At 37.8% G+C, this 12,872-nt stretch overlaps 1 protein-coding gene across 2 annotated transcripts in view; it reads left to right on the top strand.

The window, feature by feature from the left end:
* LOC307011050 (signal-induced proliferation-associated 1-like protein 2) overlaps window positions 1–11,813 on the top strand; it is a 149,133-nt gene extending 137,320 nt beyond the window's left edge. For both annotated transcript variants that reach the window (XM_079636320.1, XM_079636319.1), the window contains 4 exons: window positions 1,268–1,399; window positions 6,860–6,977; window positions 8,884–8,965; window positions 10,829–11,813. In XM_079636320.1, the coding sequence (XP_079492446.1) occupies window positions 1,268–1,399; window positions 6,860–6,977; window positions 8,884–8,965; window positions 10,829–10,975 (479 nt within the window). In that variant the 3' untranslated portion in view covers window positions 10,976–11,813. The remainder of the gene's footprint in view (window positions 1–1,267; window positions 1,400–6,859; window positions 6,978–8,883; window positions 8,966–10,828) is intronic.
* Window positions 11,814–12,872: the final 1,059 nt, after the last annotated feature.

Below are 12,872 nucleotides of genomic sequence, written 5' to 3'. Positions count from 1 at the left end.
CCTTATTCTGGTGTCCGTTTCAAAGTTTTTAAGTTACCAGCCATTCAGAACTTCTACTAGCCAAAAAGAAGAAGAAATGACCAGATTAACTACATCACAGCTTATATAGGCCTATATATATATATATAATAAAATGTGGAATTCATACATTAATTTCTTATTCAAACTAAATCCTGTCATCCAGCATCTCCCCCCTTCCTCTTTCATCCTCATCCTTTTTACCAAAAATGTGTTTTAAGGTGGACAGATCAATACAGTACAAAGAACATCAAAAAATGTAGGATGTTGGATGCTTGTATTTTCTGCCAAAATGCTTTTTAATCTTCGCTATTGCTTCAATGCAAATGAACAAGCACGCCGTTATGTGTTGCGTAGTGACAACGGTCATTATCAAGTAAGCCAGATACAGCGTATTGCGCAGAATCTCATATATTTCAATTTATTAATGGATAGCCCCTTGAGATGCAACATCTCATTTTCAAGAGGGTCCAAATAAACATAAACATAGGCGGCCTACACCTTTACCCCAAACCAAAGACACATCATAGCTCAGAAATGTTATGGCTGTCTCAGTAAGTACATCACATTTACCTCATTACACAATTGGAACCCATGATATAAGAAATTCAATGTAAAGTCACATTAGTCGTGTCACACAAAGTGTCGTCACATAAGACCACCAGAGATCGAATCCACAGGAGGTCAATCAATTAGACAGTTACATAAAACAAAGACAATTACAAGCAATACTATTAGTCCAACATCAGTAACATTCACACACATTGTTAAGATATATATATACAATATATATCATGATGACTCACGAGTTGAGTATTTTCTCTAAAATCTGCGCAGATTTTCACAAACTTCCCCAGCAAAGTGAATAAACATCACGTTTTGGAGCGCAGTGTCAGGTCGGCTCCAGCTCTTTTCTTCCATGTAGTCTGTCATCCACATTCTTGAAGACTTTCCTCTCCAATCGAGCAGATCTTAAATGAATGATCCGATCTGGCTCAGTCGCGCTTCTGAGATCTCGTAAAGAGAGGCATTATGTGGTGAAGACAGCATGTGAGCGGTCACTCTCCAGCACTGCCTCCATTACTGTGACCTTCATGACCTCCCGACAGATGGACCGGATTCAGCCGTTTCTGTCCCGGCCCGATGTCTGTAAACCCAGGGGAACGAGATGGATGTGTGGCGGCGAGTGTGTGTGTGTGTGTGTGTCACTGATCTGTCTCTGTGTGTGTGTGTGTAACCATCTCTTCAGATGAGTTCTGGTTCTCTGACGGCTCGCTCGCGGACCGGGCGAAGTTCAGCGACCCGGGTCTCATGCCTCTACCAGACACTGCCACGGGCCTGGACTGGTCTCACCTCGTAGACGCGGCAAGGGCCTTTGAGGGTATGTGGAAAAACACTGTGTGTGTGTGTGTGTGTGTGTGTGTGGCGAGAGATGGGCTCGTATTATGCTTTTTTTAACATCTTTCTTTAGTGTGTAATGTTGCTGTTTGAGCATGAAAAGGTTTCCTCCAGCAGTTCTTCTCTATATCAGTGTCAGTGTTTCTGAACTCCTGAAACGCCTCTATTGTAGTCTTCAGTTTCTTCCAGGAACAAACATCACAATATTCCTCATTTAAATAATTAATGCGCAGAATAAAGGGGCGGGGCCTGGTTGAGTTAGTAGTGTGTTAAACTGCGGTTATGGTAAGGGTCGGGACATTTCCCAAACACACTCGAAGCTCTTGACCAATCACAACACACTGCTCCAGCCGACCAATCAGAGCACAGTGTGCTTTCAGAAGGAGGGGCTTCATAGAGACAGGAACTAAACAGAGCGTTACTGACAGACTGGGAAGAGAGGAGCCGCAACAACTTGAGAAACCAGTACAACCTCAGCAAATGAACTACTGTGTTTGCTCAGGTTCTGGGTCATACATTTATGCATTTAGAAGATGCTTTTATCCACACTCAAAAATATTTAGCCCTAAATTTAAGACTTATGTATTTGAATAGCATATAAAATTTCAATGCATTTGGATTACACAGTTTGAACATGCATAAACTAATCATCTTAATTTGTCAGAGATGCATTTATGAAGCAGGTCAGATGCCTGTAATAGTAAACTGAATGTGTTTTAAATGCACTATAACCAGGTTTATATATTATAGGCAATTCATCCAATTTGTTTCAATCTCATACATTTGAACTAATTTAATATTGCTTGATCAACAGCATGCCATATTTTAACCATATTCATACACTGTTTCACTGAATAAATGTAATGGTTTGAACAATGAACAGATTGATGCTGATTCTAAATTATTTGAATAAATGCATATTGAAAATATGATCAAATAGATGCAAATAGTTAATAAACTATGCCTTGATTTTTGTCCTGCACAAATTTCTGTAATCAGAAGTATTTCCTGGGTGCGTACATTCAGTTCACATAGTAGAAAACAACAGGGAATCTGCACAAAAGTGCACAGCAAAAACTCCAGTGTTCACAGAAAACACTCCAGTGTTAAATTAACACTCCTGGGAGTTTATATGAGTCCACACTCAAGAGTGTAAAGTGTTACAATATGAGTGTTAAATGAACACTCAAGAGTGTTAAAGTTAATGAGATAATTAAGTTATTAATTGAGTGATGATTGAGTATTAGTGATGAACACCTGATGTTAACAAGCAGAATCACATAAGGACAAAATCTCAAATTGTAAGTCACCATTATGGAGATCAGTGCTTGCTTTAGTTGGGCTCTTGACCATTATATTATTTACTTAGAATCGTGTATGCCTGCTGTTATTAAATTATAACAGACAGATGAATAAAGAAAAAAAAGTGATCTGTTGGTTATGTTATGACAATCATAATTTGAGCTTTATCACTGAACCCTTATTTCTGTCTTAGATATAAGTTGTTAATTACAGCATAACTGTGTGATTCTACATAAAAATCCAGAATTTTTGATAAATAAATACGGAATAATTTACTTTAAAGTTAAAAAAATAGAAAATCTGTATTTTAGGCACACACAGATATCAAGATTCAGTCTATGCATCTCAACAATGGTGATGAGCAAAATATTCAATTAGGAAAAGGAAATTACTTAAAATACAATTCAGATCATAGTTTGTTAATTCCGCAATGCATGATGGGAGCCATTAATGAGTTGATTGGTGGCAGCCACTGCAACATGATTTATTATTGTCACCATTGTTGAGATTCACAGGCTGATTATTGATGTCTGTGTTTCTAAATAAAGTGATTTAAAAGTCTCTTGATCAGAACAATGTTTATTAAATATTTTGGATTATATTAAAAATACTGAAAATCATATGCTTTAGAATCAGAGACCTGCTGTATTAACAAGTTACACTAAACTATCTAAATATGTTTTGTTTATTTCAGATCACAATATGATTACGACAAACATAATCATATCACATTTTCTCTTTGTCCATCTGACTGTTACTAATCAGTAACAACAGTCAAGCAAAATCTAAAGTTAATAATATAAGGGTCAAGAGCCCAACTAAAGCAAACACTGATCTCCATAATGGTGGCTTACAATTTGTGATTTTCTCCTTCAGTGATTCTGCTTGTTATCATCAGGTGTTCATCACTAATACTCAATCATCACTCAATTATGAACTTAATTATCTCATTAACTTTAACACTCTTGAGTGTTCATTTAACACTCATATTTTAACACTTTACACTCTTGAGTGTGGACTCATATACACTCCCAGGAGTGTTAATTTAACACTGGAGTTTTTGCTGTGTGAATTGAGAAACAAAATATGCATCACATTAATTGTATTACTTTTTAAAAACTGTAATCCAAATGTATTGTAATGCAATTCAAATACATAACCTTTGGTCTAAATATGTGTTTGTGTAGACAGACACCCAGAATCACTGACACAAAGACCATCGAGCTGCCTACAGTTAAACCCTCAGACAGCACAGCATGCTGGGTAATTGTTGGCCTGTCCCGCCCTCGGACATTTGATTGTGATCACATGTCCCGTCCTGTGTGAGCCGCTCATTTCTGTAAATGGATTAGTAAGAAGGCCGTCATTATTTTGTTCATGGCTCCTGTCTTCATTAAAATCATGAACCTGTTCTTCTCAGTTGTTCTCAAGCTGATGTTTCTGAGGAGCTTCATGTGTCTCTTATATTAAGGCTTTTCACGGTCTAGGATCATCCCAGAATACATTTCATGAGTTAAACCCTGAGGTTCATGCAGAAATCAATTATTTTGCCTATAAGCATAAACACAGTTAGCTTCTCGTTGCATGAACTAAAGAACAACACACAGCTTTCCTTTTTGGGTGAATCATGAAATTGAGCCGAGGTCATATTCAAGCACAAAATCAAAAGAAAAATGTAATTACATTTTGCAAAATGAAGCCTATTTTTAGGATCATTAAGACTTTATTCTCACCCAAATTCTCATTACTCTAATGAGGAACTATAGAGGAGAGAGACACAAAACACACACACACTATATATATATACCTTATATGTATTATTAATTACAGGAGATAATTGTACTAAATAATGTCACAATCAAAACATATTGATGCTGAAGACTTAAGTTTCTTTAAGCTAAATGTTATATATGTCTTTTTGTATTGTAATTTTGGCCTGCGTAGGAAAGACATTTACAACTGTAGTTGAATGCATCCGATTTAATGCATGAAAATCTGGTTGAGATAAACTGTATTTCTATATTAACTGCAGCTGCATTGTAATAGTCATATCATGTTTGGGGTCTGTTGCATGCAGCACATCCATCAAGTCCCAGAATGCATGAATGTATTAACATGTGACACACAGGAGAAGTCTAGTGTTTAATTACAAACACCGATTTCTGTGAAGAAACAGCAGAACACGCTGAACTTGGAGAACTCAGGCTCTGGTTTGCATGTGGTTTATGATCAGAGCTCTGAGGAGAGACAGAGGTTTTATTGTCATGTTTTTAATGAAAGACTGCCAGTTCTGATCAGAAACACACTTGCAGGAATCTCCTGAGAGACGCCCGTAAATTAAACTTTTTATGTTCAGCGTCTGTCTCCATATGCTGTGAGGAGAGTGTGTTCATTGATTCTCGTTGCTGTCTGTCTGCTAAACGTGTGTCATCAGGACTTTTACCCGTGTGTTGCATCTGATGACACAATGGGAACAGATTTAAACCCTTGACATCTGCACAATAGTCATTTATGTGGCAAACAGATCTTCTATCAGGTCTCAGATCAGTTTTTCATATATAATTTTGGCTTTACATCTGGTTTATGTTTGTAATGAATGACCAGTGAGACTTTGAGCCTTGGCATTAGCATTAAAGTAGCGTTCTGAAATCAGAATGTATGTTTTTTAGCTTTTAGTATGAATATGTTAGCCTTAAGGTTATGAATATGCTGGTGTGTTCCAAAACAATGACAAAATTCACATTTAGGAGATATAAGCATTCAAAACTCAGTCTCTCACTTCTGCTCAAATGGATCACAGATCTTTATGACATCACCGTGGACTTAAGCTTCTCATCATATCTTCTGTCCAATCAAATGCTCTCTAGAATCTGAAGCTCCGCCCCCTATGCAATAAACACCACCTGGCCAAAGCAGCCGTTGACACGTCACAGAGCAATATGTGTTGAGATGCGTGTTCGGTTGCTCAAACGCTCGAGTTTATTTCCGTTTTCCAACTGTACGTTGGTTAAGAATGAAATGGCTATAATTTATTCACCTCTATCTACTGAATCTAAAACACTGTTGGCTATTTGAAAAGGGGGAGGAGCCATTCAATATGTCCCGCCTTAACTTCCTGTTTCAGTGGAAATTACATCAACGCAAAAGAGCCACACGACTCTTAGTCGTCTCAAGTCACCCTCTTGTATATTCATTTTTATGAGTGTTTATGCATGTTTATGAACTACATTTTTTAAACACTTCTTGTTGACTCACATTTGTGCTCGCTGATGTAAATGGAGGGCAAATATGTTGTAAGCTAAATTTATCTCTGTTTCGGCAACTGTGTCTCGGTAAGACCCAGAAAAAAAAGCATCTCCTCTATTGAGACTGTAACTTTGTTTCCAAATATTGCATCAGTCTTTAAAGTGTATTTATGGCACCTGAAGCAGTCTGGTCTTGTTCTAGCAGCCCAGTTCATGTGTGTGTGTGTGTGTGTGTGTGTCTGTGTCTGTGTCTGTGTCTGTGTCTGTGTCTGTGTCTGTGTGTCTGTGTGTCTGTGTGTGTGTGTGTGTGTGTGTGTGTGTGTGTGTGTGTGTGTGTGTGTGTGTGTGTGTGTGTGTGTTGTTTGCATCACTGAAGCGATAAAAAATGGCCAGACAAGTAATTTGTTGAGGTCAATTTGTAAAGAAACACTACACCCCTGCACACATATATATTTAAACTCATATACCTATAGACTAAACACATAATACACACGTGCACGCCGTCAGCGTCCTCACAGGTTCACGTTTTTGAAGTTTATTTATTATTTTTTTTTCCTCAATGCTTGTACCTTGAAACCTATTTCAAGGTTTGCGTTCTTCTCGAGACACAGGCACTGTTTTGTGCAGATGAGCGGCCGGATCGCATTAAGGGTTTTCTGCTAGAACGGTGTAGAGTTAGCGGCCGCTAAGTTAATAACTAATGATCGGTGTGAGGAAGTGAATCAATCAAACTGACTTTAGCTGGACAGTAACTTTATTCTAGAGCTGCTGTAAAGCCAAAGCAATCTCTGTTACTGTAATCTCCTGTTATCACTGTAAAGCTGCTTTGAAACATCTATATTGTTAAAAGCGCTGTATAAATGAAGCTGAGTTGACTTCGCTTTGCTTGTGTCCAGACCAGCGCGTGTCCTCGTTCTGCAGCATGACGGACATGCAGAGAGCCGAAGCGCTCCAGATCTCGCGAGAACTCACCAGACGAGTGGCGGCCGCTGAAGGAGCTGCGCTGGAGGCCGGGTGAGTTTAGCTGGATCACACACACACACACACACACACACACACACACACACACACTATAGACTAGGGCTGCACGATTAATCTCAATTTACATGTTTTTTTTGGGCGTCTGAGTGAGTTCACGTAGTGTAACAGCGCAGCGCTTCTGGGGTGTACGTCAGAACGGAGGCTCACTATTGGCCAGCGTCACACGCATCATCACACACATGTCCAGCGTCGGCCAATAGTGAGCCTCCGTTCTGACGAAGCGCTGCGTTGTTACACTACGTGAACTCACTCAGAGACACACACAGAAGAACATCTAGAGTTGAATAAAGTCGTTATTTTTGTTTGTTTTTTTGCGCACAAAAAGTATTCTCGTCGCTTGATAAACTTAAGGTTGAGCCGCTGTAGTCACTTGGACTATTTTAACGATTTCTTTACTAACTTTCTGGGCCGGCAAGTTTCAATTACAATAGAAGCCAATGGAGGAGTGAGACAGCTCTCAGATTTAATCACAAATATCTTCATTTGTAGAAAGTCAAATAAGTGCGGTTCAGTCAGGTGTGTGGTTCAGTCAGGTGTTTGAAGGCGCTCTTTGGGGTCGGGAGTTCAAATCAATTTAATAAAGAGAAAATCCAAGGCACTCTTCTTCAAAATGATTTAAAAATTTCATAATTGAGAAAATGTTCTTCACCCTGAAGAAGGCTGTTTGCGCCGCTACGCGTGGGTTGCTTCTCCACATGTCTTTTCATTTTCTATTATGAAATAGCCAGTAAAATAAAGGCTTTTTAAATAATTTTGAAGAAGAGTGCCTTGGATTTTCTCTTTTCTACATATGTTCATTTGTTTTCCGAAGATGAAGGAAAGTCTTACGGGGTTGAACAACATGAGTAATGACTGACAGAATATTCATTTTTGGGTGAACTAACCCTTTAAACATTATGTTAAGACAGTAGGCACGTTTCCATTACAGATTTGCGCAAAACTTTTGCGATTTTTTTTCTAAATGTCGATAAAAAACTATTGCGAAATGACGGCGTTTCCATTAACCGATGTTATGCGACTAAAACTTAATATTTCCCTCGCGATAAGTCATTCCAAAAATAATGGCAACGAATGTGGGTGGGTTTATGTATATCTCAGCCACCGCACTGGCCATTATTATTAATGAAAGGAGACGTGTGTGTGTGTGTGTGTGTGTGTGTTATCCAAGCATTAATGTCAAGTAAAGACTCGTATACTGTGACCGACACATATGAGGAGTTTCTGTGTTTCTCCTCAGTTCTGCTTCGAGGTCTTGATTGTGGCGTTTCTGAGGTTCGGAATCCAGTATTCCTGTAATTATTTTGTCTATTATGAATTTAATAAAGAAATCTGTCTCGTATTCTGTCCAAACACACCGCGTCATCTTCGTCAGGTGACTGTAAATGGGCAAAAACTGTTTCCATTGCAGGTTTGCGAAATAATATTTATTTTTTGAATTCCCTGAAAAACCTCCTCATGCGAGCGTAAAAACTTTTTTGCGATAAATGGGAGTTTTTGCGAAAATTACGTGTTTCCATTGAGCATATTTTCAATTCGCGCAATTTGAAGGATAATGGAAACGCTGCTAGTGTCTTAAGATCTGGTATGACCCACTAGTTAGTCAAGGGATGGTTAGTCTTACTTTTCAGTATCAAATTAGGCCAATGTATGTTTTTATGTAACTGACTAAAAAAAGTTATCAACAGTCTTAAAGAAAAAAAGGCTGCGCAAGATGTCAGCGCCATATTATGACTTTGACGGCTTCACTTTTCAGCAATGAAAGACAGTGAGCCTGCGTCGTCCATCTTTTTTTTACAGTCTATGGATCAGACACACACACTATACACTTCTTGTTTTTTTATTTTCTGTATAGACTAATATCTTCTGTGTGTGTCTTCAGCGATACGTCTCCGGCCACGCTGACGGGGAAAGTCAATCAGTTGGAGGTGATCTTGAGACAGCTGCAGTATGACCTGAAAAAGGTAAGTGTGCTAATGGAGAACAACAGCTGGTTTCTCTACGTCTCACTGTAAATGCAAGGAAGTACGTCAACTGTGCTCGAGTTCACAGGAGGAAGGGTTTCGAGGGGAAGGATAGGCAAACAATGTGTCGTAATAAACACCCAGCATGGAGAATCGCCAGCTTGTCGGCCCAATTTAATATCCAGCTTTAAATCACTGCTCTCGCTCATCAGCAGAGTCACATGCTCAGAAATTCCTGATGCAATCGCTAATAACGTCATATGAGGACCATATACGTACAGCTGGTGTACAATTACTCTAAATAACCACAAAGGGCCTTATGAACATGAGTTATGAGTCATATATCATCTATATTCATTTAAGGTTTCTAGAACTTAGTGCCATTGTTTTTGTTTGTTAAACTTTTCCTTCTCTTAAATAACATATCAGTGCAAAAAACGCCGAAGGTGAAATTTGTAAGATATCTAAAATACTTCATTCCAGAGTTGTTGTTGTTGTTTTAAAAAAAAAAAAAATATTATCATGTAAAAAATTTTACTCATTTTTTTCCAAATGAATTTAATCGTTTTGACCGCATTACCGCCTTCAAAATATTCGATTTTGACAATATAACCACTTAAAAAAAAATACTGTAAAAATTACAAAAATAAATAAGAAATTAATAAAATGTAATAAATAAAAAAATTACAGCATTATCCATTTCTAATTTGACAGCATTTCTGCCTTCACATATTACTGTTTGACATTATTCGCACTTAAAATGCTGTGAAAAAAAAATACAGAAAAAATGACTAAATCAAATAAATAATAAACATTTGATAAAAATAATAAATAAATAAAAATTATAGTATTATCCATTTCTAATTTGACAACATTACAGCCTTCAGAATTTACAGAATTTGAGAATATTTGGGCATCTAAAAGTTTTCAAATCTGCTTTATCCTAGACACTGTCAATTGTATTTGAAGTTTTAAATAAATAAAAAATTACAGGAGTTTTACAAGAAAATACAATTTGAGTCTTCAAAATATCACGTTTAATTTTGTAACATGCTGTTTTGTGTTAATTACTTTTGTCAAATTATTGGTGAAATCTACTAGCATTTTCTACGTTAAACACTACACCAGTTTTTTTAATAGTTGTTTTACTCTCATGCCCTTCCACCTTTTTAATTAGACTTTCTCAAAGAATCTCCAAGCGGTTTGTTTCCACATAATGATATCATGTGTGACGCTGGATCACAAACCCAGTCTGGAGTCGCACGGGTATATCTGTGGCAATAGCCAACTATACACTGTATGGGTCAAAATTATACATTTTTCTTTTATGCCAAAAATCATGAGGATATTAAGATCATGTTCCATGAAGATATTTAGTAAATTTCCTACTGTAAATATATAAAACATGTATTTTTGTGAGTGAATGCAGCACAATCGAGAACATAAATGCACAACTTTAAAGGAGATTTTCTCAATGTTTAAATTTTTTTTGCTCCCTCAGATTCCAGATTTACAATAGTTGTATCTCGACCAAATATTGTCCTATCATAACAAACCACACATCAATGGAAAGCTTATTTATTCAGCTTTCATAGGATATATACATCTCAATTTACAAAAATTGACCCATAAGGTCCATATTATCACATATTATAAGCATCACCATAAAGCACTAGTTCACTGTATTCTAAAGCGGTTCTTGTGCTTTACTTTACTTTTATACTGTATTGTCAGACGAGTCTGACATTTTTCTTGCATAACAGTGTCTATGTTTACAACAACCAAACATACATTAAACATCGACATACACTTAAACCTCCCACATTATACATTCAATCCTTCACAATACTCTTGTGTGTGCAGGAGAAGGAGGACAAGGCGATCCTGCAGGTGGAGGTGCAGAACCTGAGGCAGGACAACATGCGTTTGCAGGAGGAGAGCCAGACCGCAGCCGCTCAGCTCCGGAGGTTCACCGAGTGGTTCTTCCACACCATCGACAAGAAGCCTTGATGGAGACTCCGTCGGCCCGGGTCTTCAGGGCGAACGAGAGTCCGAAACCACTGGAGAACTGCATCCACCTGCGCTAGCAAAGCCCAATTCCTCCTGCGATCCCAATGAGATGTAGAATGTAAGTACATGTTGGACTGAGGAGGTGTTCGCTGGCGCGGGTTTAGCGTGGAGAATGTCCCGAGGCAGATCCTGGAGGTGGATTATGAATGTAACGCATCAAGACTTGCCATTTCCTTCACAAAGGTTTCATTTTCTGCCTCCGTTATTGAAAGGTACACGATCAAAACGTTGACGGTTCGCCGGTACCTTTCGTCGCTCATCGTGTCTCCTGAATGAGTTCTGTCCACAAGTTCTGGCGCTGATCGAAGAAGTCCTGCGATTGAGATTGTGTCTCAAAGGAAAGATGTGTGTGTGTGTGTGCCACTCGCTCTCTGTTCCTGAAACACACGCGCAGTCACATGCCAAAACCTGTCCATCTCTGTACAGATCCTCCAATCAAGTGTCTTGTATTTAACACTGTTATTTAAGCTTATTTAACCCAAATTAGTTTATTTTATTAAAGTGGAAGGCAGGCGATACTGTGAGGCCAGGACTGTGTCCGATACATAGATTTATTGATGATTTGTTTTGTTTTTCTCCCTCATTCCAACATTTGGATGCTGCTAGATAACACTTTGGTTTCTACGCTTTTACAAATGTGTTTCTCTGTAAATTGAGTTTGTGTAAGATTGGGACATTTGTTGCTTTTTTTTTAAATAAATGTAGTATGTAAAATCAATCTGTGGTGCATTTCTTAACATTTCAGGTTCTAGGAATAAACTAATTGATGAGCAAATTTAATAATGTCTCGATTATTTACATGTCTTATGATTTAAGATTTCTAGATAGCATTTTTTCATTAATTTATATATATATTTATTTATATAATATACACTCACAAATGTACTTTATATTTGAAATACTTTTTTTATATCAATTAATGTATATTACATTCAATCATATAAAAAAATCTTTCACATGTAAAGTACATAAGTATACATCATGATAATATGTCTTATTGTATTTTTTGGCATTATGGTAATGGCAATTTGGAGGGGAATTGTGTTAATTGGCATTATAATAATGCAAAAAAATATATTTTTGTAAAGTTAGATACAAGTGAAAAATATTTGTATTTTATTATTATTATTTTGCATTATGGCAATGAGAATTTTTTTTTTTTTTTTCAGTATGGTAATGAGAATTTGTAGGGGAAATACTCTCAGTTGTGATAATAAAAATAATGTGACAATGCCAAAAAAATAAACTTGGATGCAACTACAGGATCAAGGCTTGGAGATCCGCGTCTGGAGCTGCTGTTGGTCACAGCAAACATCTGCCTCTCTCTGAGCTCCTGTGATTTCATCCACTTTCTGATGACACTGACATTTTTCCAGTTCAGCGGAAGCAGAGAATTATTGTTGCTATGGGTTTTTGTTGCCATGGAAGCAGCATATTCCACTGAGGAGCCTTTCGGGAAAACCTGCCAGAGAATAAGTTCATATGTAATGGACACTTATCTGCGGTTCCACAGATGGACGTGCGTGCGCGCATGTGTGTGTGCGTGCGTGTGCGTGAGAAAGAGAGTTTGTGAGTGTGTGAGAGAGCTTTAGTGTGTGCGTGTGTGAGAAAGAGAGTTTGTGAGTGTGTGAGAGAGCTTTAGTGTGTGCGTGTGTGAGAAAGTGAGTGTGTGAGAAAGAGAGTGTGTGAGAGAGTTTTAGTGTGTGCGTGTGTGAGAAAGAGAGTGTGTGAGAAAGAGAGTGCGTGAGTGTGTGCGAGAGCTTTAGTGTGTGTGTGTGTGAGAGAGAGAGAGAGAAAGTGAGTGTGTGAGAGAGAGAAAGTGTGTGAGAAAGAGAGT

The sequence above is a fragment of the Phoxinus phoxinus genome, assembly GCF_949152265.1.
Source record: "Phoxinus phoxinus genome assembly, chromosome: 14".
NCBI lineage: Eukaryota > Metazoa > Chordata > Actinopteri > Cypriniformes > Leuciscidae > Phoxinus > Phoxinus phoxinus.
This window is presented reverse-complemented; position numbering and strand designations above follow the sequence as displayed.